The 27,845-nt window shown below is 40.8% G+C and overlaps 1 protein-coding gene across 2 annotated transcripts in view; it reads left to right on the forward strand.

Annotated features, from left to right (window-relative positions):
• Nucleotides 1-8,424, forward strand: part of CHST3 (carbohydrate sulfotransferase 3) — a 348,039-nt gene extending 339,615 nt beyond the window's left edge. The window contains exon 4 of one of the 2 annotated variants that reach the window (XM_069240558.1): nucleotides 4,921-8,424. In XM_069240558.1, coding sequence (XP_069096659.1) covers nucleotides 4,921-6,175 — 1,255 coding nt within the window. In that variant the 3' untranslated portion in view covers nucleotides 6,176-8,424. The remainder of the gene's footprint in view (nucleotides 1-4,920) is intronic. The other variant, XM_069240559.1, reaches the window with a different exon arrangement.
• The last annotated feature ends 19,421 nt before the right edge of the window (nucleotides 8,425-27,845 follow it).

Below are 27,845 nucleotides of genomic sequence, written 5' to 3' on the forward strand. Positions count from 1 at the left end.
CTCTTCAATATCCCATAAAGTAACTTTGAGCTTAAAGAATCTCTTCTCCCAGTGTTTTCACATGTGCTTACTTACCTCAAAATATATTTCCATACCTATTATATCCCAGCCTCGCAACTCCACTTTCTATCATTCCATGATTTTTCCACTTCTTCTTGCTCCAGCTCCACTTTTCCTTCTATTACTCTTTAACTGTCCTTTCCTCACCCACTCCCTTTCCCACTCCTCCCTTCCATTCTCTCCTTAACATTCCCTTTTCTCTCCTTCACAGCTCCTCTTCTCCCTTCCCCTCACTTTCTCTATTACTTCCCTCCTGATAACTCTCATACCACTCCTCGCTATATTTTTCTTTTGACTCCTTCCCCATCTACCACCCTCTCATTATAATCACACAGCATACCACCATCACTGTGAACCTAGACCTTTTCCATTTCTGCCTTCAAATGTCTCTTCACTCCATCACATATGCCCCATACCAGAGAAAGCAACTGCCCTTTTTCAGTTCTCACCTTTTCATACCCTCCAATGGCACCAATGCCCTCCATACCAACATAGCCCCTTCTCTTCCTCAATCCTCTCCCCTTCAATGTCTCCACACTTTCCCCACGATCCAGTACTCTTTTCTCCTTCTCTAAACCACACCACAAGAGTGCTTTCCCCCCTCACACTATTCTTCCAACCCTGTTAGATTTAGCAGTCTCTTCACAAGTGATGTCTAGCCTCTCTCATTCGTTCCTCTCAGCCCACACCTATCTGTTCTTAGCACTAACACCTCCTCACCACCCTTTAATTAGCAACTGTTTTGCATGAATGACCTAATCATGAACTGAAGTCCTGGTCTTCTCTTAATAACAGAAATCTTGTTTGGTGACAAGGCAGCTCTCATGCAGCTGGAGAGCATACCACCAGACCAGCAAATTCATTCCAGCAACAGAAATACTAAGAATACTAAACAATCTGACTGAGAAGCGGTCATCTTCCTAACTGCTTTATGGACCATTAGCCCTAGGACATCTCAGCTACAGAGGGTAAATCCATTGCCATCAAAAGCTTCACTTTTTTCTGCAATCCTTCTCCTTCACTCTACTCAACACCATATTGATCCACAGGCACACATCCCACAACCGAGACTTCTCATAAACCATTGTTGACACCACTGTGTATATCAGCATTTACCAAGCCAGCCTATGCATCTTAGATGATCTTAGCACTGGCCTGACAAATGCATCCTGGAACAAACTGGTTCTCTTTTAGCCAGCCAAGAAATTTTGAACTTCCACCAATGAGTTTCCGAGCTACTTGTCCGGCCAGCCACTCAACAGATGCAATTGTACCTCTCTAAGTTACAGCATGGTAAAAATGAAGCGCCCTATTACCTGAGGTGTCTACATCACCAAATCATCAGCTTTCACCTCAACACTCTTCTATTAAGGTCTGATGCTACACCATAGAGGAAACTCTCCTTCAACTCTCTTTTATAATAGCTAATGGATTTTCTGCTAAATAACCCAAAAATTACACCTTAGCATCAAAGATCTAGAATACAGGAGCCTAGTTCCTTGACAAAAAAGAGTAGAACACTAGTTGTTGTGCACCTACATTAAATTCACCTCCTTAAAAACAGGGATCTTTACATGTGGAGACAGGGTCAGAAATGTTCCCACTTCCCTTTGTCACTTGGACTACCACAATCCTCTTCCACTAAAGTGAGAAAACTGGTAGTGGTCATCAATGCCAGCCTTCCTCTGGTACCACAGGTAAAGTAATGACTAAATCTTCCTTCTACACCACTTGATCCCTGGTTCATATATATCTAAAGAGTGTTCCCCCACGCTACAATCAAATGCATCCTTTTCCACCTTGTGTACCAACTGACTTTTTCTTTGAGGCCCGCTCAACCTTATTCATAGGCTGAGGCAGATGTAGAACTCACCTACTAAATGACTTCTTCACCTCAGCAGTCCACAATCTCATTATCTCATTGTTCAAGTTATTTACTGACTACCTGCTTCACAGCATGTTTTGTTCCAGGGTCTCTGAATCACCTCTTTTATCCATGATACTTAGACATCCTTGTAAAAGTCAAACGTCACATGTAATGTTAAAAAAGTCCCCGGAACCAGACTGGTCTGCTGATAGCAATCTCTAAGTATTACAAGTCTCACATGTGTGGTCTATCATTGTAAATACAGACCAAAAAACTCTGGAAATATCTTCCAGCAAGAATAAAGAGCCTTCACAACCACTCTGTCCTTTGACGCTTAGGGTCTGGTTGTTCCCATATATATGACCCACTACCCAGGCTCACCCACATTTCGAAACCAATTACTCATCCGTCTTGACAGTAGATAGATGGTATGTGCCTACAAGCAGCTACACATTTGCAGCAACATGACAGGAGCATGCATCCTACCTTCATGCACGTTCCCTTATCGACTGCACATAAACACTTTGTTAAGTATTCAAAATGAATGGGGTAGCCTCATACATAACTGCTATAGTGGGCACTTCAGGGGCATGACGCTGCAAAAAAATAACTTTTCAATACATATTGTACAGTTACTGCATGTCTCTTCTTGTAGTAAATGGTAAGTGTGCAATATTATGTCACCCTTCCTGCTAATTTATAGAACATTTGAATAGTGTGAAGAGACAACGTTGTTGACAATTCAATTACCGGACTGTTTCCTCTAGATGACCCCCAGATTTGGAGATCTCCAAATGTTGATGAGTTTAAATTACACTACTATTTTGGAATAAATAGAGGAAACTCAAACAGTAAATAACTCTAAAATAACTTTTCTCGAAATGGAATCTATTTTAAGACAAAAGGGAAACCGACAGTTTCTCCTGTAAAAATTCACTTATTTTAGCCTTTGCCCCATACGTTGATAATTTATGGTATGGCACTCTGACGCAGTCTTTTCCTATATCAAAATTACTTATGCATTCAATCGAAACAGAGAACTAATAAATCATTTGCAAATAATTAAACAATGACAATTGAGATAGATATTTTATAATTTATGTTCATTGTATTGTGCGGCATGTCACCTTGAAGAATCTTTAGAACAGACCAATCAACCACATAGAAGTTGGGTTTGGATTGAATTAAATGCTTGAACAAGGCTAAATCATAAGTTTGACAGTATACCTAGACAATTTGATATGTTCACATTTCAGTGAGTACTGTGAAAATGTGGCCAAGTGATCCCCTTAACAGAGGCTTCTGTATTCGAAGTAGCGAGGATGATTTGTGATTCTGTGACAATCTTGCAGAGGGCTGTTTTGCCCAATTCTCTCATAGTTTTGTCTGAATATACGTGATTCATTCTAAGGAAATCCATTTCTAAACATTCTTAATCATAATTACGTTGGTAGTTTTTAAGCAGCCTTGGTAAGTGCTTCTAGGAAATGACAGATTATCTGGTAAACTTCATTTTAAATAGTCTATGCAACATTTTGCTGCTCCTACCATGGTAGAGATGAAGTCAACAGAGTAAGTTATCTACTCTGAACCATGGGGCACTCTATTACAATGCTGTTTTGACATACTGTATAGGGTTCCATGGAGGTCAACTCGGCTTTTCTTGTGCTTTTGAGGGATCTCTGCTGCCCTTTAAGCATCGGTAAGGTACAGCCCCTCTGCTGAAAGCATGCAGCACTTTAAACTAAATAGAGGCATGTTCCAAGGCTGCATCCTGGCTCCTTTCCTTTTTATTTTGTATATCAATTGTTTGGAACAGGTTTTTTGTGAGTCAGGGTGTTTTGTCCCTAAGGTGAGCGGAAGACCACTCCCCACATTATTATATGCGATAACACCGTTTTAATAGCACGTTCAGAAAGAGTCTCCAGTGTCTTTTAGATCGTTTTATTGACTTTATGGATAGTATGGACTTAGCAACCAATTTTAAAAAGCCTCATATTATGGTGGTTGGTCCCAAGACTACCAGACCTTATCGTTTTTAGCCAGCAAGTGAGAGGTGTTATAAGTGTTGCACAAGGTACTCCTGCAATGATTGTTCATGAGGAGTTGGGAATGGAATATCTCTCGGATTTCACACGATTACACCTACTTTTACTCCGGCTATTGGTACGGGTGAAGGAAGAGCTAATGTTGAACAGGCACCTCATCAGAGACTGTACGGGCCTGGACGATATTCTACACTTTCCATGGTTGCGCTGTATTAAGACCTGTATTCAAGAGCTGGAAAAGCAGAGCTTTTTCTGGACCCTGACTGCAGACTGCACTGTTAAAAAGAAATCTGGTGTGGTTGAAGGAGTCTTTCTCGCACAGAGTACCAGAGGAGCTCGAGGCCTCTGCCCTAACCAAGCAGTCTGTTCGGCAGTTAAGATCTTCCAGGGTGCGTGTGCGACAGCTATTCAGTCTGTGATACTATGCTTACAGTGCTCATCTGCCCGAGATTCAATTCTCTTCGACATAGACTTTTTAGTCCTCTCTTGTTTTCTATGAATTTTAGGCAGGTTAGGCCTGCATTTTTGTATGTGCAACTTTTATCATCAAGTAATATTTATTTTTATGTGTCACAGTTTTTAGCGGGAGTTCTGCATTTTTGTTAATAGGATCCTGATAGCTGGAAGTATTATATTTTGTATATGTGATGGTTTTATCTGGAAAAGTTATTGCAATGTATATTCTGTATTATTATCATGTTCTTATCCTTTGATCTGATCAGTTGTTCATACCTCCGTGACTATTTCATTTAATCGGGTTTTACTATAGTGTTTGCAGCATTTTCGTATGTATGAATTTGTTTGGTTTTGTACACTTTTATGATATTTAACGCAAAATCGACTAAAGCTTGCTGAACTAAACTGAATATACTGCATAGATGTGTTAATCACATAATTATATATTTGATTAATTCCTTTTAATAGTACGTCTCTTTAAATTTGCAGAGTGTCGGACAAGTTGGCTCTTAAGCAGACGTCACAGAACCTTCTGGATACCAATGGCACAAGCCCCAGCTTCATATACATGGAAAATGGATCTCTTCAGTCCCTTAATGAGCTGGACTCGGCCTTTTCACAGTTGAGACAACGTCTGGAAAACGTCACTTTGCAGTTTGGGGGCAGGCGTCCATTTGCAAAGGCTCTTCCCAGGGGACCCAGAAGACACATTCTTTTGATGGCTACCACACGTACGGGCTCCTCATTTGTAGGCGAGTTCTTCAATCAGCAGGGCAACATATTTTATCTCTTTGAACCTCTGTGGCACATAGAAAGGACAGTGTCTTTTGATACTGGGGGGGCTAATGCTGTTGGATCAGCAGTCGTCTATCGAGATGTTCTGCAGCAACTGCTCTTGTGTAACCTTGACCTTCTGGAAAACTTCATTATACCTTCACCAGAGAATCACATCACCACCTCCATGTTCCGCCGAGCCTCTAGTAAGTCCCTCTGTGAAGATCCAGTGTGCACACCATTTGTGAAAAGGGTCTTTGAAAAATACCACTGCAAAAACCGCAGGTGTGGCCCATTGAACATAACATTGGCCATGGAATCTTGCATGCGCAAGGAACATGTGGCAGTTAAGGCAGTACGTATTCGACAGCTAGAGTTTTTACGATCCCTGGTGGAGGATCCAAGGTTAGACATGAGGATTATTCAGCTGGTACGTGACCCTAGAGCTGTGCTTGCTTCTCGTATGGTCGCCTTTGCTGGCAAGTATGAAACGTGGAAGAAGTGGGCTCTGGAAGGGGCAGCACCAATCCGTGAGGACGAGGTTCAGAAGCTAAGAGGGAACTGTGAGAGTATCCGAATGTCTGCAGAACTGGGCTTGAGACAGCCAGCCTGGCTTCAGGGCCGCTATATGCTAATCCGCTATGAGGACATTGCCAAGAACCCACTGCAAAAGGCTAAGGAGATGTACAACTTTGCAGGCATCACTCTCACACCAGAGGTGGAAGACTGGATCATCAAAAATACCCAGGCCTCCCCAGATAGCAACGGAATATACTCTACCCAGAAAAACTCTTCAGTACAGTTCGAGAAATGGCGATTCAATATCCCCTTCAAGTTGGCCCAGGTGGTCCAAAATGTATGTGAACCAGCAATGAACCTCTTTGGCTACAAGCTTGCCTACGACCCAGAGACCCTCACAAACCGATCCATCAGTTTGCTCAAGGAAAAGGCGAACTTCTGGGTCACGTAAATCTCTTCATGTAACCTATTTATGCTGAAATTGATAAATATAATACAAGTATTTTGCAAGTGTCTTGTAGATGAAGGGAGTGAGAAACCGAACGGAAAGGAAAACGCCTTCTGCTTGCTGAGACAACTCTCACTGACTTAAGAAAGGCCACTGCATTTTCCAATTATGGTCTGCTTGTAAATTTGTATGCTTTCACAGCACTCCAAGGTAAGAGAATCAAACGCAGTAGCAGCACAATCGATGCTGGCATCTGTGACAAGGACCTCCTGCTGAAGTACGAGACCCTACCTGTACCCCAAAACTTATAGGACTCTAAGGAATAAGCTGGGCAACAGCACTGTTTGGTGTTCTCCTCAAGCTTCTCCGTACCCCAGAAGCTGATTGTCCCGATCAAGCAACATGCACAGTTGCAAGTGAAGGTTTCAGCACTAGAGATACCCAAAGACAATTCACAGCCATAGGGGAGCAACATCAGAAGCATTCTGCTGCACAGTGAACCCTATAACCTGACACGCTCCAATAACTAAGAGGCAAGCTTTATCATTCAACAAGGGCACGGAATGGACTAGAAGGGATGGACATTTCTACTGAGTGGCAATGCTCATGCAGAGCTCTTTCGGTGGCTTCTTGTTTCTAAATGCGTTCAAGTACCTGGTAAACATATCAGAATCATGACTTCCTGGATGGGTCCAGAAATTGGAAAATGAGCATGTTGCTCTAGGATGCGCACAACATTCCTGTTTTTTCTTGAAATAGCATCGATGTCCATGATTTTTGGGGATGTTTTGAGAAGTCATGTTTTCTTTTAATTATCCAAAGTTAAGATCATTGTAGGATGTAAATAAAGATTGACTCCTTGCGCCAGAGATACTATTGCACTTGACAAAACTACAGCAGACTGGATTCAAATAAAAAAAAAAAAAATAACCACGAACTGAGGTTGCCTGTCGATTTAAATATTTTCAACTTCGACATGGCTCTCGTTTTTTTTCTTTGCTTCTTATTTATACCAAAGTCAGCTGTGGAGACAAAGCACAAGTTAATACTTTGAAAAAATACGCTGTTTATGAGGTAAATAATATAAACCCATAAGACTAAAAGTACTCCATTTACCTTTCCTAAGTTATTCTAACACTTCATAAAGCATTCACGAGACCCGGGCCTGTCTCCTGGGTCACAAAGGTCTGTAAATCGATAAAGAACGCTTTTTAGTCTGGAAATGTATTTTTCCGTATTCCTTCATATATTTTACGTGCTGGTTGGAAACGTGCCCGGTCCCGGTGAACAAGGAAGGGTAGATGCAGGACCTTATTTTTGTCTGCAGACGAGGAAGAGAAAAAGTATATACTTGTTAAAGAGTTGGAGGGAGCGTGAACTCGCCCGGTCTAGAATACTTAGAAAATGCAATGAAAGTAAGAATTATGGAGCATTTTGTTTTCGAATAGGAACAAAGTGTCAGAAAAGCAGTAGACGGTTCTATTCACTGATGTAGCCCACGTTAAAAATATTGAAACGAATCTAGGTATTTATTTTGAAGGAGTGTAGAAGTGTTTATTGCAGCAGTTTCTGACTTATTTGGTGCCACCCAGTTACAGCACATAGATCTTGATATCACTGCTGTAGGACCTAATTCATAATATATGAAGATGTGTGCCTTTAGGGACTAAGGGAAACTGATCACAATACACCCTTCATGAGTAATTCCACAGTATAAATAAGATGAATGTGACGAGCAAATTATATGAGATGAGTAAAAAAGGAGCAGTATTTTTTATTCCCTAGCTTTTAACAAAGGGAGTTGCACCTAGATACGTCAAAGGACAATTGCAGCCATGTTTTTTTTACATTAAAACCAAAAGGAAAGGTTTATATATTAGAGGGCAGGTGAAAACACCCTTATCCTATGATAATCCTTTGTTTGAAACTCCTCGATAATAATTGAATAGTGAGTCTAAGCATCCGATATAAACTACAGGTGACATAAAAGCATGGGCAGCCCACATTAGGTGGTGCTAATATTCCTTTAGATCATTCTGGCATGGCAAGCATCCACATGTCAACTGTGGAGAATCCCACAGCACGCAACTCTTAACTGTGGGCAAAATGAAAACCTGAATAGAAATAACTCCAAATGAGAGAGAGGAATCAAATACCTGGAGAAAGACTTCTCTAGCAGAACATACCGTATTTATCGGCGTATAACACGCACCGGCGTATAACACGCAGCTCATTTTAAGAGGAAATTTCAGAAAAAAAAACCATTACATTTTATCGGCGTATAACACGCACACATCATTTGCCCCCTATTTTCAGGGAGAAAAAGTGCGTGTTATACGCCGATAAATACGGTAATAATCAACTATACTCCAGGTTAAAATGAGAAACCTAGAGCTCCAGTCAGAATGTGTCTGTGTTAAAGCTTGTTGATCTATCTTCAGGGTTGAAATATTCCAGTGTTCTAGCAAAAGGCAACCCATACTAAGTAGCTTCGTTTGCCCGTGGGTTAGGTTAACTCATCTCTTAACAGTACCTTGTCCCTTTCTGACTTGAAGAGTGTGGGTGTGGCTGTTCCTCCTCACACAAGAACAAGATGTGTAACATATAAGTGATGGAACATCCCCGCATGAGTGAGGAGAAGGCCCTATGATGAAGCATGTCACTTAAGGGTGGGAAGTCTGTGCTAATGTGGTGTTAAGTAGGCCATTTCCCAGCGCTATATTTACAAAGTTGCGCAATGCATGCTTTGCACCACTTTGTAACCCCTTGCGCCACATTATCCCTGCGACACGCATAATATATACAAGGGGGCATTCCCACACAGAAAGGCACTGAGGATCGGCGCAATGAAAGTTACAACATTTCACTGCGCCATTTTTTCAGTAATTTTTAATGCCTGCTCAAGGCAGGTGTTAAAATGACACACTCATAGTAACCTATGGGCCTCCAACAAAAACGTTGACACTAGTGCAGCAAATCACCACACTAGTGTAAAAAAATTTGACACTATTGTGCTAACGACTGCCATGGTATGTCGTAGTATAACTGTGGCGCAAGCATGGTGGTGGTAGGGGGCGCAAGAAAAGTGGCACATCAGTACCGATGCACCACTTTCTTGTAAATCTGCCACTCAATTTCAAACAGTAGCTGAAGCTAAAGGTCCAAACAGTAAATGAGGATGAAGCCAAAGCATCAATGATTCACTGTGGGTGTGGTATACCTCCCATGTGTGGTATACTTCCCATCACCATTTTTAGATGGATAAACTCCCCTCAAAGTTAAAAAAAAAACATATCATTTTACATTTAATTTTTCTCAAAGCTGAAAAGAAGTTTACCTAAATGTTAATGTTTAAGAGGAACAGTCAGTGTCATGGTGAGGTTGTTAGACAGTAAAGCGTTGGTTGTACATGATAGTCTGTCCTCTAAATTAGCGCCAATCACAAAGTGCGCAAGGTAGTGTTTAAAAAGAATTATATTAAATCAGCACAATGTACTTTTTAAATGCAGGCACCAATAAGCTCTGTGTGCTTGCACTTATTTCTTATTCAGCTAAGCTAGGATGATTCACCTCATGGGATAATATATGCTCTTTAGTGCAGCAAGTGAACAGTGTGAACAACAATGGGCATATTTAAGAGCCCCTAGTGCCATCTATCGACACATTAGAGTTGTTTTTTAACACTAATGTTTCCCTTAAATGGCGAAAATTCTGCACCATATTTACAAAGTGGTGCAATGCATGCATTGTGCCACTTTGTAATCCTTTGCGTTACATTATGCCTGTGCCAGTCATAATGTATTCAAAGGGGGCATTCCCCCATTGGGGGGGGGGCAAAGAAATGGTGCAAGGAAATCTAACAGATTTCCTGGCGTAATTGTTTATGGCACTTTTAACGCCTGCCCAGAGCAGGCGTTAAAAGGGGGCACAACATTGTTTACAACGGGCTGCTATGTACTCTGCAGGAGTAGTGCCAAAATGCTGCCGTTACTCCTGCAGAGTACATCAATAGTGTCATACAAAATTACGCTATTGCCCCCTACCCTGTGCCATGGTACATTGTATTTTAAATACAGCGCACACATGGTGGCGGTAAAGGGTGCAAGAAACGTGACACTGCACTGTGTGCACTGTCACTTTTCTTCAATATGTCCCTAAGTATTTACATTTCTTTTTTACCACTCAAAGCACAACCATCAAGCTTCAGTTTTTTACAAATATCCAAAAGTCTCTAATAAGCCAGATATCCATATATCAGGAGAACATTTGTGGCATAGGCCCTAATGTACCAAAAACTGACAAACCTAGGCATCAAATATTTATACATATGACTTGCGGAGACTTATTCATTTTTTCACCGTCAGAAAATCCCAAGGAGTACGTTCACAGGCTATGCAAGTTGTAGTTTCCTATGTATACTTTATCTGCATTTAGCACACTCCTATGCGCTGTCATCCGTGTGCAATACCCATCCCTTGGGGAACACATTTTCCAGTATTTTAAAGATACTTTTGAACTACACAAAATGTAAACATCTGTCATATTTTCAATAATTGTCGGTGCCAGCTGCAGGGCAATGTGAGTCACAAGATGGTCACCCATTCTAACACAATGTACAGTGATCTGTGCTTAAAATAGAAAAATGGCTGTATATCTTTCCCTTAACTGAAAAGAACTGAAGCCAACATGTCAACAGAACTGTGCACAGGGCCCTGAAGCAGCAGGGGCTCACAACCTTTCAAGAGATCCTTCCAGATTTTAACGGGGCCCCTGTTTAGCCCAAGACCAATGTATATCTGTGGACTATGGGAGACCCTGTGCCTGTGGCCCCCATCGCATTCTGCAGGGATCCACATCATTTTGCATCACGATACTGACCACCTGCACTTGTAAATATCAGTAATGCCTGATCCTATTGTTTGGGTTGTGTTAACTTGGTCGTTGTCTACATCTGAAATGTTATATCACATGAACCAAGTGTCAGGGACTGTTGAGTCACCAGGATGTTAGTGGCAAAAGCTTATGCTGATTGATTTCGAGTTGTGTGGTGGTTCTTGGATGGTCTGAAAATGTTATTTTACATACACAGGAACAGTTTGCAAGGTTCTTTTGCTGCAATTTATAGAGGGCATATCCTCTTATCTTCTAATATCGAAGACAAACTTTTCATATGGGGATCAATTCAGATGATGTATGGTAGTTGCCCATGATTTACATCACGCATCCTTTCTAAATTGACATTTAAGTCTGAGGTATTTTCTTTCATTTCTCCCTGATCAAAGATGTTGCTTTGTCACTGTGACATTCACGTAATGTATTTACCATAGAGAATGGCAATATGGACCCAGCAAAAGAACAAGGGTCTAAATGTACAAAGTTTTTTGTCATTGGGTAGTTCATGATCATAAAAAGGGCTTTTCTAATCTACCCAACGAAACTGTTAAGGTAACACCTTACTGATTCACAATCTAGGTTTGCAACCAAATACCGATTCAGTATTTGGAAAGGGCATGTATAGGGCGCCCCTTCCAAATACCAAATCAGATTGGTATGTATTAATGTTTACAACAGAATTTTGGTCGCAAAACAATAATCTTTGGTTGAAAAACATTAATCTTTTACCATCTCAAGTATGTGGTAAGCCATTCACAAATAGGAACGGGACTCCAAGGAGACCCTCCCCCTTTGTAAATGTTGGCAAAACATTTTTTAAGAGTAGGGAGTGGTCCCAATGACCACTCTAAACTCTTAACAAAAGAAACGTATACTTTTTTTTTTTTTTAAATGCATCCCGATTTCCTTTAACAAAAACAGGTTGCATTTAAAAAATGCTTTATTTAAAAGCAATCACATACATGTTGGTCTGCTGACATCAGCAGACCACCATCCCTATGATGGCTGCATTTCCTAGTGGGTTGCCATTTGTGACCTATCTCATTAATTTTAATGAGGTAAGTTGAATTGCAACCCACTAGGAATTGGTAATTTGCAAACCCACCTATTAGCACATGGGTCAGCTCACCAATTACTGCACTGATCACAAAAATAGTGGTTGCAAATTGCATCTAGTATTTTGCAACCAGTTCTTAGTACATCCGGGACAAAATGTTTTGTAAAACTTGGAGAAAATTAAATACAATAAAACACCCTCATCTTTTATTACCTGAGCACAAAAAAATCTCTATTACTAAATTCGATATTGATGTATCTATTTTAAATTGATGTTGGAATGCCTTTGAAAGTTTCATAATTTAGACTAGTTGCCTTTTGCAAATATTCATAGGCCAGGCATGAGTGAATGTATTGAAGAGTGTCAGCCCCCTGCAGCTCGTGCTGTAAGAGACAAAAATAATATCCAATGATGACTCTACACAGAAAATGTGCTTCAAGTAAAAAGCTTGTCAACTGGTACAGTCTAGTTTTCACTCACCCTTCTAGATGGGGCTCTGAGCACTATGAAAGCTGAACACAAAATAGGAAATAATGGTCTCTACCAAGTTGGCTTTTTTTTACTCCAGTCAGTGAATGCACATTGTGAAGAAAGTATTCAGATGTTGGATATCACTTTTCAAAATTCTGATGCCTAAATAAAATACATCTTTTATGTATGAAGATGTTTACAGTCGATGCACCCCATAGGAGTGTCAGATATTCATATTAGCAAGGCCAACACTTCAGCATGGCCACCCAAGAGGTTTCTTGTGTAACTTGTGATTTGAACCTTTGCTCATACTTTCACTCTCTTTTCCCCAGCTAACATTTTGAAGTCAGAGAAGTATATTTTTTACATTTTGTCCAATAGCTGATTTACCAAGCACAAATACACAAACTTGTATGTTTTCCAAAGAAGACAGTTTTCAAAATAAATGCTGCATGCTTTTGCAAAAATAGGATATTTGGCCACCTTTTGGACTTATTTGGCAGTTCACCTGCCTGCTAGGTCAGCAGAGGACCTAGGCTCCTCTCCTCCAGTAGAAGACCAGCTGCCATAATTAGAAAACCTCGCCTGCTAGTGGGGATCTTTACCTCAAAAGTGCATTCAGTGGTATGACAGAATAACTTTTGTTGCTTCTTATGCCAAGGGGGTTGTCTTAGTTTTTTAGGTCCACTTGGTCTTTGGTTTTCTTGTTATTGGGATGCAGGGAACCTTCTCCTTGTGTGTGGGGGCCCATGTGAATTGTCCGTATTTGAGTATGATACGCTTCACAGTGCAACATGAGCAGGGAAAATATGCATTAGAAGGACTTCCCTTCATAACATGAAATGTGGCAACATTGGGGTGGACCGGAGACAGCCTTGGATTGACCACCAGTAGAGGCTCCCCTTGTGGGCAATCAATAGTTCCCACACCTCTAAATACTTTTGGTGAATTGTGAGCTTTGCAAATCATGTGAGTCGCCATTATACCATGGTTCAGCCAACCTCCCACAAACTAAATGACCTCCATAGTTTCTTGGCATCTGTTTGTTGTAGAGGTGCATTTTACATTTTCCAGATTCATAATCATTATGCTTACCTAAAATATAGAAAAGAAATATGCTACAATAAATCACTCACACTCAGTCGTTTATTTTGAAAAATATGGGCTTGTGTCACGTTAAAACCAATGTTCATTGAAAAAGCAAAATGTGAGACAGTTTTTGTTGAAGAAAAGATTTGTACAAGGCAGCTAAGCTGAAATTGCAGACACTGGATTTACAAATGGAAAGAGGCTGACCAATGTTTTTTTAATTTGGAGGGCACCCTGCTAAAAAGGGGTTTCTATCTGCCATGTATAAACTATTACTCATAAACGTCTGATTGTACTTAGAGCACCAATCAGCATCCCTGTGTACAACCAGGCGATTCTATCTCTTTAGGATTCTGCGTTTAAGTTCTTGCTTTTTAATAGGGAGGACATAATTGAAAAATAAAATAAGGAAAATGAATATATTTTTATTTTTTATGTTTAACCAATTAAAGTGTTTTTGACACCTGTTGCCAGGGTGAAGAGATATTATTGTTAACTGCAAAGTGAATTTATTTATTTATTTGATGAAAAAGTGAAGAAAGAAAAACATATTTTATTTGCAGGGAATCCGTGCTGTACCAAAAAGGAAAAAATACAAAAAAATCAAAGAGCACTGAAGGGGGAATGGTAGCAGTGGATGGAGCACTAGATTTGGTGTTATAGAAAATAGTTCCTGTGTTTTTTTCCTGTATCCATAGCTCTTTTCCTACTCATGTTAACAAGAGCATTCAAAGTCTCTCTTGACTTTCTTTGACACTGCTTCATTTGTATCAAGTAATTATTCTCCCATTTAAGACAAAGTAATAGTGAATCTAGATGTTTGATAAGCAATCCCATTCAACTATGTGCTTTATAATTCAGAGGATAGGTAAATTATCTAGGGTAAATCTGTTACCATCTGCATGTATACAATGTCTTGGCCTAGGCCATGGAGTGATGCTGTAATTGCTTATATGATTTTATTACCACAATACCAACGATAAAACACATTTTCCTCTCCTTGTGTGATAATTTTGTGTTCCAATTAATGGATCGAGAAAAATGAAATGACAAACCAGCTGGGTTTTCTGAAATCAGGTGTCTGTTTTCCATTAAGGAAGTTACCATGAAGTATGTAGGTGCCTCTTCCTTTAGCTACCAGCATCCAGTCAATGTCCGATATCCTACCACTGGATGTTTATTTAATGACTGTTGCCTATTTATATTGGCAGGAAAAAATAATTCTGTGAAGTGATAGCTCATAAAATGTATTTACATAATTTATATAATATTTCCCTCTGAGCATCACCAGCCTTTTCGTGATTAACCCTGCCCTGTGGATCAGCTAAAGATATTTGCTCAAATAAAATATTGCTGTTAAAGATGGTAAACATGCAGATATCTAAATAAAATTGCCAATGTGAGTCACAAGATGGTCACCCATTCTAACACAATGTACAGTGATGTGTGCTTAAAATAGAAAAATGGCTGTATATCTTTCCCTTAACTGAAAAGAACTGAAGCCAACATGTCAACAGAACTGTGCACAATGAAATGAAACAAAGACTGCCTTAAAAACATCAGTTCACTTGTGAAGCTGGGTAGGATCAGAGCTATAAAACATGTTGCTACTTTGTTAGCATGTGAAGAAAAGGCTACTTGAACAACATGAAACGTAATGCTAATATTTCAGATTTTATGTCTTGAGGACAATTGGATGAGAGGCTATGAAATGGGGTAGCTCTGAAAAGGCCATTTTGGGGAGAAAAGCAATTGAAAATTATTGTGTCCTGGTGAATAGCAATTGTTGATAAATCTTCATTGAACAAAACTTGGAGAATCCCTGTGTTTTATCTTTGACCTGTTGAAAAACTCATGGACAAATTAACATGCAAACAATTCAATAGAAAGTGTTTTCTATGAATTATATTGTTTCCTTTTTATGTCCCCCTGGTAAAAGAACTCGGTAGGCTGGATAGTTGTCCCTCTCAGTCTTTGTAATAACGATTATTAAATGTTTGTAGAAGAATATTTTTGCTGTAATGCTGTTATTTTGTTTGTCCACATTGGGTTTTCTCACAGAATGTAAGGTGCATAGACATGAACTGTGAACCTTGAGATGCCTTCAAAAGTTTACTTGACTTATTTAATTAAAAAACAACAAGCACACGAACATTGGTGTTTGATTTTTATTTCCGTTCTTGTTAAGGCCCTTAGCAGTGTTTTTACAGATGCCTAATATGTTATTCAAGCAATTGCGAATTTGATATTATGTTTTTTCTTTCACGGTCTACCAGCATTTTGCGAATTTTGAGGCTCAACTTACTGTCACCCTAATGATGTTCTTTATGCCTTGTCCTGGTTTCAGAAAGGAAATCACCTGATGACCTTCTCATGAACACTTCAAATTTCACAAACTAACTTGTTCAAACAAAGCTTAAAGATTTATTTCCCAGATCGTTGAATTATGGACCGAGTAGCAAATATACATTTGAGATTGCATGTGTTGCCAGCTGACCCCGGTATTAGCACTAGATTTGTGACCGAAAGCTCAGACTGTACATAGACCTTGATTCAACGTTTAGTTCATGTAAAGTGGTGGGAATATTGAGACATAATTCTCGATAACTTCTGAATTTCAGCACAATAATTATGGAATATCTAGCCTGGGGTATCACTGTGAAACAGAAATGGTACTTTGATAGTACTTTAAACACCTTAACATTTTTACACAATAAAAGGTAGAACAAATAATATCAGCTACTACAGCCTCAATTCTATGGTTCTTAATCATTATGTAGTTTGTGATCACTGTGCATTTCACAACCCAACATGCACAAAATGTATTGTTCTCAGTTTCCTTTCAGAGAACATTTTGCCAGTATTATCCTATGATGTTTTTGGAACGTGGATAGGTATGGTGCTATTGACATGCAACTAGTGGGAGGACTCGGTGGAGGTGGCCCTGTGGTGTCTTGAACAGATACTAATGTTGTAAGGCACTGGCTGCTGATCCTCCTGCTAAAACACTTCACTCTTTATGAAGCTTTTTATTTACATTCACATTGATATCACACTTGGAATACAGTTATTAGAAACTTTATATAAATTTATGAGTGCCCCAGGTTACCTACACTTCTGGTTCAAATATCATGTGACTCTTGGTGCTAATGCGCTTTCTCCTCCCGGTAAGGATTCAAAAATGCTTTTCCTCTGAGGCTGATGGGATCTTTGGACCCAGTGAGGAGTGTGGTTAACTGTATACAATCATTCAAATCTCAATCAATACAACAACCAATTGTAAACACCATGACCAATGTTGCCATGGAAACAAAATTCCAATCTGTGAAAAGTTTCAAAGCTTTATTATAACCACAGATCCAAAGTAATGTAAATTTTGTGCAAAACCAGATCATACAAATGAAGAAAAAACATAGGCTGAGCAAATCTACAAAACAAGTTTAATCTGCTCAATATCCGCACCATGAAGCATTCCAAAAGGATTACACATAGTAGCAAAGGAAAGATTTGTGCAATAGAAACATATTTCAAATCATTTGTTGATCACATAGTCAAGCCAATTTCACACATCAGTATATCAAATTAGATGGACAAGGTGTAGGGCAGCCTACTACTATTGCAAATTAGGACAGATGTGTGGGGATGGGTTAACACATGCGGGCAAAAGCAAAAAGAAAAAGAAGACAAAAATGATTTGGAAAAGTCATCTATCTCAGGCTAAATTAGTCTAACTAAAATTAAAATATGCAGGTGTCAACATGCTAACTCAATTAAAAAAACAGGACAAGGGGGACAATTAGCATTTCAGTTGAATATACCTTTCATGGAAGCAGCATACAATTCAGGTTCGTCAACAAAAAAGTGACTCTTCATCAAAGTCCATTTGAAGCACCATCAAGGGGACAGTGAAGAATGTGGGCTGCACATAGGAATCAGGAAAGGTCCAAGCAGACAAGTTAACAGTTCAAGATGCAAAGGGGTTCTGCTCCGGAGAAAACGCAAGAGAGTACTTCTTAACAGAATGATAATCAAGTGGGAACTGTACTCTAACTTAGAATGTTCATCTCTATTCTAGAATAAGCAAACCTGTTTGATTGGTAGTTTCAATGAGTCCACATTACACAAAAGGACAATATCCAATGAAAATTAAAACATGAGATGAATTTTCAACAACGAAGAAGACTCCAAGGTCTGGGTGAAGTAATTATTTCTTCTGTGTGACACCGGCAGTAACTAGCAACTCTGTACATTACTTGATACATTCCAACATCTTCCCATGGCTTACAACAGTTCCAATGGTTCTCATGAGATGGACATTTTAAACAAAGGGGTCTTGAATCCAAATCTCCAGCTCTCCATGTACCATGTTCAAGGTCAGTGGGAGAAAACTTACACATAAGACAATAGGACTCTTTACTATTCATGTGAAACAACTTAAATTTAAAATTCCTGGCAGAAAAAAAGTTGACTCGACATTTCTTGCTACTGCAATATGAAAATGTCAGGTCTAGTTATGCTAATACAAGAAGTTAAATGCATTAATATCATCATAAATACAACACACATAATATGCAAACTTATGAATTAATCATTAAAAATATACCATAAAAGTATGCAAAAATATTTCACTATTAATTGCAATCTTGTTAATGCACTACGCTAAATGTGACAAAGATGTGCATTAATTTTTCTGCACACAACCTAAACTAATAAATCATAAATCATCATAAATCATTTTCATTTCTACTCATAATAATTCATTCTAATGATTAATATATTTCAACATTGTTAAATCAGGTTAGCATTTTGTCAGTTTCTGGTAGACACAACGTCTGCCATAGTAGGTACAATGTCCACCACAATTAAAACATGTAGACTTTTAAAATACATATTAGTGCAGCTGTCTGAGTTAAGCTTTTAAATGCAAATATAAAAGTTGCCTAGTGCTGACTTCTGTGCCACTAAAGCATTACTAAAATTGACGCTGCAACACTGGTCAAGGTCAGAACATTCCCTCTCAAATGGCCTATGGGGAAGGGGAGCTCAGCCCAGCTGAATGACGGGGTGGTAGACCATAATTTCATGAACCTATTTCCCCTGAACCATTTTTTTTCAGCCAAGATTTTTACGTGGTGAATTGTTCTAGAGGACAGGGCGTTCTTGAGTTGTACGGATAAGGTATCCAGAGTGCTTCAAACATGAATATTACATGGCTGATAAGTGCTAGCATCAAAAAGGCAACAGTTTCAGGCTTAAGAGGATGGAGTTTTGCAGATGAGTAGTGGAATGTGATCCTTGAATGCAAATGGGATATGATCCACAATGCTGAGATTTTCATCTAGCCAGTTCTCCGACCAGAGTGATGCTCCCAGTCAGAGTGAGGCGAACACACAATGGGTCTCTGGACACGTCTTTTGAAATCCAAGGCAAGAGGATGGTGACAGGACTGTGTTCACACCACACTGGGTGGAGCTTAGTGGGTGCCAGTGTTGAGACTAGAAGAGTCCCCACAACAGAAGCATATGTTGGTGCTGATAGGAACATACTTCCCAGGCAGAGACACCACTCCTAAGAAAGTTCAACAACTCAGTGGCGGCTGCCACTGAACAGAGGTGGCAGGGCTGGACTGGGCACGAAGGGACAGAGGGGGGAGGTTTAAATTGTATTTTTATTTTTTAAAACACCTTCCAGGGGAGACACGTGCGTCTCCCCTCCGTCCTCTTCCTCTTCCCAGCTGCACAGGCTGCCAGCCAATCACGACACTGCTAACAGCAGCGTTGTGATTGGTCTGAGCATACATCTTTGCCGCTCGTACTGGGAATGGGAACCTGAGCATGTTCTCTACCTGGCTGTGCTATACAGCCGGGTAGAGAACATGCAAAGTGTGTGTATTTTTGGCCGGCCAAACAGAAATGCACACTTTGTGTGCACATAGCCCTCCACTGGCCCCCTCCCTTCCTCCAGCCAGCCGTGCCGTGCCTGCACTACAAGGAAAAATAAAAGAATTATAACGTATGGTATGTTATTATCATTTTATTTTTCCTTTTTGGAAAAACCAGCGGGGAGATGTAGGAAAGTACCATCTTTCTTGACATGTTACCCCCAGTTTTGGCCTGTTTGTCAGTGTGTTTTTACTGTCTCACTATGATTCTGCTAGTCAGGACCCCAGTGTTCATAGTTTGTGCCCCATATGTCAGTGTGTTTTACTGTGTTGTTGGTATGCTTGACTGTGTCACTGGAGTTCTGCTAACCAGAACCCCTGTGCTTATGCTTTCTCTGTTTCCAAATTTGTCACTATAGTCTAGTGACTCCATAGTCCAATCCAGATTGGCACACTGGACCCCCCCTCATAAGTCCCTAGACCCTGGGTACGTAGGTACACAGGGTATTGTGGTTCCAGGAGATCCTTATGGGCTGCAGAATTTCTTTTGCCACCCATAAGGAGCTCTTACAAACACTCCTTCAGTACTGCTGCTGCAGCCTGAGTGAAATAGTGCACACACTATTCACAGCCATTTTCAATGCACTAGGTAATTTATAAGTCACCTATATGTATAACCTTCAGTTACTGAAGGCTATGTGCAAAGTTACTGTGTGTGAGGGCACCTTTGCACTAGCAAAGGTGCCCCCACGTTGTCCAGGACTAATTTCCCAGACTTCTTGAGTACAGGGACACCATTATAAGCGTGCACTACATATATGTCAATACATATATGCAGCTTCACAATGGTAACCTCGAATATGACCATCTGAGGTGTCTAAGATTGAGAAATTGTACCCCCAGTCAAATTCTGGTATTAGGGGGCCAATTCCATGCACTCTGGGGGCTCCACCATGGACCCCCAGTACTGCCAAACCAGCTCCACTGCAGCCCCAGCTGCTGCCACCTCACAGACAGGTTTCTGCCTTCCTGGGGAATGAGCAGCTCAATCCCAGGAAGGCAGAACAATGCATTTCCTTTAGGAGAGGAGTGTTACACCCTCTCCCATTGGAAATAGGTGTTACAGGCATGGGAGGGGTATCCTCCTAGAGCCTCAGGAAATGCCTTGAAGGGCACAAACAGTGCCCTCCTTGCATAATCCAGTATACACCAGTTCAGGGACCCCCAGTCCCTGCTCTTGAGCGACACTGGACAAAGTAAAGAGGAGAGACCACTCCCCTGTCCATCACCACTCCAGGGGTGGTGCCCAGAGCTCTTCCAGAGTATCCCTCACATTAGCCATCTTGGATTCCAAGGTGTGGGGACCCTCTGGGAGCATCTGAGTGGCCAGTGCCAGCAGGTGATATCAAAGACCCCTCCTGATAGGTGGATACCTGGTTAGGTAGCCAATCCCCCTCTCAGGGCTATTTAGGGTCTTTCCTCTGGGTGTTTACTCAGACTCGGTTTGAAAGACTCCACCAGGACTCCTGCATCCTCTGCTTCAGCTTCTGACTGTCAGGTCAACCGCAGACGGCTCAAGGAACGCTGTAACTGCAACAAAGTATCCAAAAAGGCTACTGTGACCCTGCAACCTCAGCTCCAGCCAGCAACTGCAACAGTTTCCAGGTTGTGCACTCTCTGAGGACTGTCTGTCTTCATCCTGCACCAGAAGGACCAAAGGAGTCTCCCGTGGAGTGACGGAGTTACTTCCCTGCTTCAGCCGGCACCTCTCTGCAACAACAACCTGTACTCTGGGACTCCTCTCCTGTTGACGAGCATGATCCCTGGAACACAGGTGGTGGACTGAAGTGTTCCTGACTCCCCAAAGGTCCAGCTGTCCAAATTTGGAGGAGACAAGGGCTTGCTTTCTCGTGCCAGACAGTACGCCTGTGTACCACGTGTTCTGTAGCTCCTTGTGCTTCTGTGCAATTTTTCCAGAAATCGTTTGTGCACAGCGTAGTCCAGGTCACCAGCACTCTATACTGTGACGCTCAGCTCCCTGAGTTGTTCTCCAGTAGTGTGGGATCCCTTTATGTAGTGCTGTGATGACTGCCTTCTGCAACTCCTTTGTCCCCGTGCTCTGGGACTCGTGTGGGTGCTACCTGGTTTTCTGAGGGCTCTCTAAAGTGCTGAGAGCCCCTTCCGTCTCCTCAGACCGAGTTGAGGCACCCAGGTCCTTCCTGGGGTCTGGTAGCACCTTTTCCCATCAACTGCAACATTTGCGTGAGCCAAGGCTTGTTGGTGGAATCCAATGATGAAAACCAGCCTGCATCCAACGACTCGACGTGGGACATCTCTAGCACCAAGCAAGAACCCGCAACTGTCTTCTTTGGTGCATTTCTGACTTCTTCATCCAATGGGAGAATCCACTTTAGCACCTTCATCGGGGTCAGTAGGGGCTCCGGTTCGACCTGGACTCTTCATCGACTTCTGCAGTTGGTCTCCTCTCTCCACAGGTCTTCGGGGCCAGGAATCCATTGTTGGTGTCTTGCAGTCTTGCTTGGTTTTTGCATAATCCTTTACCACGACTTCTAGTGTGTTCTGAGGAAACTTGCTGTACTTTCTGGGCTCTGGGGTGGGGTGATTTACTTACCTTTGGTGTTTTCCCAGCACCCCTCTGCCCGCTACACTTGTCTAGGGGAGTAACCGACATTCGCATTCAATATTTTAGTATATGGGTTGTGTTGCCCCTAGGGCCATTGCAACCTATTGTGTTTTCACTGTTTGCACTATTCTATGACTGTTTACTTACCTGGTTTTGGTTAACAGTGTATATATTGTGTATAATACTTACCTCCAAAGGGAGTACAGCCTCTAAGATATTTTTGGCCTTGTGTCACTAAAATAAAGTACCTTTATTTTTGGTAAAACTGAGTATTATCTTTCTTGTATATCAGTACTGTGTGACTATAGTGGTATTGCAAGAGCTTTGCATGTCTCCTAGTTCAGCCTTGGCTGCTCTGCTACAGCTACCCCTAGACAGCCTAAGCTTCTAGACACTGCCTACATTTCACTAAGGTGGATCACTGGACCTGGTATAAGGTGTAAGTACCTCTGGTACCCACTACAAACCAGGTCAGCTTCTCATGGGCGACGTTCATTTGCCTTAGCAGAGGAGCCACCCCTGCATATACTTGCAATGTCATTCTTGGCAGCCATCCTCTACCTCTTATGATGGTTACATAGGTATTTTTATATTTGTGGGACAACTTGGCAGGGTATGATAGGCTTATCAAGGGCACTTCATGCAGCCAGGCTGGCTTGCAGCAAAACACTGGCACGAGGTTGATAGGCAAAGCCTCAGACCGTACAAAGTGCTATATATAAAATACATTATTATTATTAGCTTTATTAAAAATAAACCAACCTTTGTGCTATAATATTCAGAGAAACACATTAATTAGTACTATGATAAGCATGCCCTACATTTTTTAACTTGACACTTTGAAAATAAAAAGTCTCAAAACCCACATGTTACACCTCCAGAAAAAGAACAGAGGTGACCTACGGCTAGGCTACCCTCTATTATTAAACAAATCACACTTCAAACAGTGACAGTGATGGGATGGAAATAACGCCTACCCCAGTAGTCAAGTTAAGCATTTGCTTCTAGGTGACTGGAATCAATCCTGATCATTAATAACAGGAACCAGCGTGAGAGCTGAAGTTCAGTGGCAGTAGCCTTTGCTTGTTTCCTCATGTAACTGGATTTTTCCTTCATGTGTTGACAGAGACCTGAGGCCGTAGAAAAAAAACAGTGATCCAGTTCACAATCACTGTGGTGATAGGCTCCTTATAAAATGCATCTATGGACAGGCTTGAATTATCCCCCTCTAGGGTTGGCTTCTTAGGCATTGAGTCGAGTCTGTAATAAAAAGGCATAGTGCTGTACATAGAGCCCCTAAAAGGATTTATACAGTGCCTGGGAAGGTGCAGAATTGACATGTTCCAAACTAAATACAATAGAGTGTCCAGATTAGATCTACTCAGAGATGGATTCTCCCAAGGAGTGGGGTACTTCTATTTAGCCTTCTTATATTGGGGGGATGTATGGAAATCCTTCTTTTTGCTGTGTTTACACCTTTCTACCTCAGTGTATCTCTTGTTTTGAACCAGCCTCAGCCACATGAAGTTTATTTAGAAGGACAAATTATTCTATTGCCAAAGTTTCATAAATTGCAGTCTAATATGTATGTCCGGAGAGATCCTGCACAGTTGCACAGCGGGTTAGATTTTTAATATCCATGACCCTTCAACTAATACGGGGTTGGTAAATGTATTGTGTCTGATCTCAGCTGAGTACATTTAAAAGCCATAAACATTTCTGTCTGATATCACACACCTACAACCAAAACAGAGGTGGGCCAAACCTGGGACGAAAGTAGAAGAATTTGGTTAAGGGGTCTACTAGTGTATAGATTTCCCCCCCCCCCCCACCCCCCCCCCACCCCCCCCCAACCCCCGGCTGAGAGTGATTGACTCACCTGTGTTAGTCCACAGATAGGGAAAAGGCTTCAAGAATGGTTGGAAAGGATTGACTCCAACGGTCTCAAGAAGTGGACTCTCCTAGTTCAAAAGTTTCTCCCTAATTAGAAATGTCCACAATGGATCAATATCCGATTAAAATTATAGACACCCATCTGGTTTGCAACTATTCCGGATCAGGGAAGGTGCGAAGTCATCTCTATGAGTTCTTACAGTTCTGTTGAATTATGACAATTTGTATATCATTTGAAACTTTGCAATTCTTTCCCATGCTACACAGTTCCGATAGTTTTCATTGGAATTCAATAATGCCTCTTGTCAGTTTGACAGCTGGAACAAATACTGTTACATTTTATATTGGTAAAACCATTGTCTCTGTCTTTAATACTTTCATACATTTTTACATTTGTCACTAATGTTTTCTGTTAGGATTTAAATGAAGATTTAAAAGTCACAATATGTTGACTTCTATGCCACTAATGTATTAGCTAAATTTGATCTCTATCATTTCCTTTTCTGATGGCAATCTATGTCGTCATAAAAGGACACATCTCATTTATAGTGAAACAACTCAAAGCACTGTAGTGTAATAATGCAAAGGTCTAGGTGAATGTAATGTTCAATTCTTTTCAGGTTCTTATAGTATCTATTTCTCATGTTTTCCAATTCAAATTCTTCCCTCCTCTGTTTTTTCTTTTCTCTTTGCACCTTTCAAAATTGTATGCTTTGTAAAATCCAAGTGCACAAATTATACACTCAATCACAATCAGTAGACATTTCAGGATCAGCCTCACCAATCCATTCCCCAAATTTCCAAACCATGCTCTTACTCTTGAAAATCCTTCACCTATTTTTTCCAAAATATCTGTCTCTTTCAGATCATTCAAGTAATTTTTCAGACCTGTCAGGTTAGAACTATAGTTCCTTATCTCCTTACTGTTGTCAGGTATGTATGTGCAACAATGTTGCACCTTTAAAACTCAACAGACTCTGCCTTCCTTTGCTAAAGGGATGTCTAACGCAAGGCAATTCTGCAAAACCATTGATCTTACGGCAACCATTTCCGTATCCATGAGGAGCATTCCTCATGCAAAATCAGTTGACATTATACTACTATTAACATCATTTAAGATCACACCCGCTGATGGAATAAAAGCTCCAAATATATCTCTGGTAAGCTCTGAGCTCCTTGCTCCGCTCTTAGTCCTTGTCTTCAGACTTTCATTCCCTGTTGAGTTGTGAAAATTGTCTACTTGATACATTTTCATAAAAAACACCTCTATATAGCATGTACCATACCAAACGTTTGGTGACCTGTAATAAGCATTCTTCCCACAAATATAGTATACACCAGGCCCAGGTGGGGTCTTGTCCATTTAACATAAAATTCCACACTCTCTTGAACAAAAACACATGTCTGCATGTTTTTGACTGTGGCCTTTGTATACAAAGTTTCCCTACATGTCGCTAATCTAAAGCTAAGTTTCCTTGTGTATTCAGGGTGTTGTGAGTGGAATCCCTTTTGTAATTATGTGAAACTATGCCCTTTTTCTATTTTTTCTTTCATTACTTTCCTCCTGTGATCAACTTGATTAATAAACTTATTTTATAATTATGTAACAATACATGTTAGGTTGTTTCTGTGTGCATATGCTGTGCCAAAAGTGAGTGTTAGTTTAAGAATCCTCCTACTATATTTATGCTCTTAGCCTTTGCAATGCTGCTCAAATGCTGATTAATGGGAACAAAAGAGAAAACGTGATCGACGTTAGAATAATAGTACTGGATGTACTCTTGATTGTATAAGCATGTTAGCATTAGGCTGCATCGAAATCCATAAGAAACACTCAAACCTGCAGTCAATAAAATACTCACAATCACCCATTTTATTGCTAAACAAATGCATACATATTTACATTAGTTACATTTAACCTGATCTGGGTTCATGGCTTCTGTAGAATCAGAGAGGAAAACAAAAGGAAAATATTAAAGCAAAGCAAACAAAATCAAACATTTAAGCAGTCTTTTAAAAGTCTCTTTGCATTTATTTATAACAATTCTTGATCTTCTAGAAAGTTCATCAAGTTTCAACTAAAAGTTCTCAAAGTTTCAAAGGTCTGTCTTTAATAAACCACACTCTGATGATCACTAATTATTACTTCGAGTGTGTAATGTCTGTGTTGATCAACTGACAAAGGTATTTCTAGACTCAGTTCAAATGTGATTTCAAGTTTCAGAATGTTTAGCTGAATTCTCACGCTCAAAACAATAGGCCATAAACTTGCTCTCCCATTAATTTGCAACAAGGTAAACCCGTTCAGGTGACTGGTATTTGCGGCTTGGCACTCTTTTTCTTATTATTCTCCTTACAGCAGAGATTTCACCTTTACTTATATTTGACGCTTCAGCTGCTTCTAATGTAGTTGGGAGCTTATTAGCAACTGGGTCAGGTGTGGGTGCAGGCCATTGGCCTCCTTTCACAGTTCTCTTTTCATATGCAACTGGATTCTCAAGGTTTGCTGTGTTTGGAGGAGTCAGTTGGCTTTGACTCGACTCTCCTGCACCTTCATCTGCATTTGGAATGCTTACATTTTCACCATTTTGCATAAGCTTTGCTTCGGCCACTAGTCTAGTCCTCACTGCTTGGCTGATCTGAATCCGTTCACTCTCTGCATTCACTAATAGGGGATCAGACTTGGGGGTGTATTTATAGACCCCTAGCGCCACATGACCATCACTTTTCTTGGCGCTCCTATGTCACTAAGCACTGCACCCTATTCACAAGGTGGCATTCAGCCACTTTTTGTGGCTTAACGCCACCTTGTAAATACGACCCCTTCCCACGCAGCACTGTACGTGGAAGGGGCATGCAATGGGTGTTGCTGTGGGCTTGCCACAGTAACATCCATTGCATTTTGATGCTCCCTCAGATTTATGAAATTTCGTAAACCTGAGGCAGTGCCAAAATCTAACGCCACCCCCAGGGCGCAACAAGGAGGAATACTTTTATTCCTCCTCGTTTTTTCTTTTTTCTATGTGTGTTGCATTCTGCAGCACACATAGAATGAGCAAAATGCCAGAAATGATTGTTTATGTGCAGGAAGGTGTTCGTTCTTGCACATAAACAATCATTATTGATTGTTTATGTGCAGGAAGGGACACCTTCCCACACATAAAAAATCATTTGAAAATGATGCTTTGGCACTTCTGTGTGTACTGCATTGTTCAGCACACACAGAAGTGCAAAAGCGCCATTAGTGATTGTTCAATTGCAGGAAGGGACACCTTCCTGCACATAAACAATCACACCCCTCAACGCAGACATCCTTGCACGATGGTGCAAGGATGCCTGCTTTGGCGCTGTCAGCTGGATTTAGCACCAGGGCAGGGGACAACACAGGGGTGCGCTGTGTTCACTTAAATACTGCGCATCCCTGCATTTCTAAAGTGACCTAGTGTGGCACAGCCAATTTTGGTGCAGCACCGTGCTACACCACTTTTCCATAGCTCTGGCCCCAGGTGTCTACGTGAGAACATGGAATTTTGTGTGTGTGGCTTGCATGAATCCAGCTCGGAAGGCCAGCACACTTCACAGCTGTTGTTGTCACCAAGATGATTTGATACGGTCCTTTCAACCTTGGTTCTTTTTGCAAGTCTTTCTCATGTGTTTTTTGATGAGCACTCATTCACCAGCCTTCAGGCTGCGACACTGCTCTTGGGCCATTTAAGCTGTTGCTGCTTCCACCTGATGAGACAAA

This window comes from Pleurodeles waltl, chromosome 6 (genome assembly GCF_031143425.1).
Source record: "Pleurodeles waltl isolate 20211129_DDA chromosome 6, aPleWal1.hap1.20221129, whole genome shotgun sequence".
Taxonomy (NCBI): Eukaryota; Metazoa; Chordata; class Amphibia; order Caudata; family Salamandridae; genus Pleurodeles; species Pleurodeles waltl.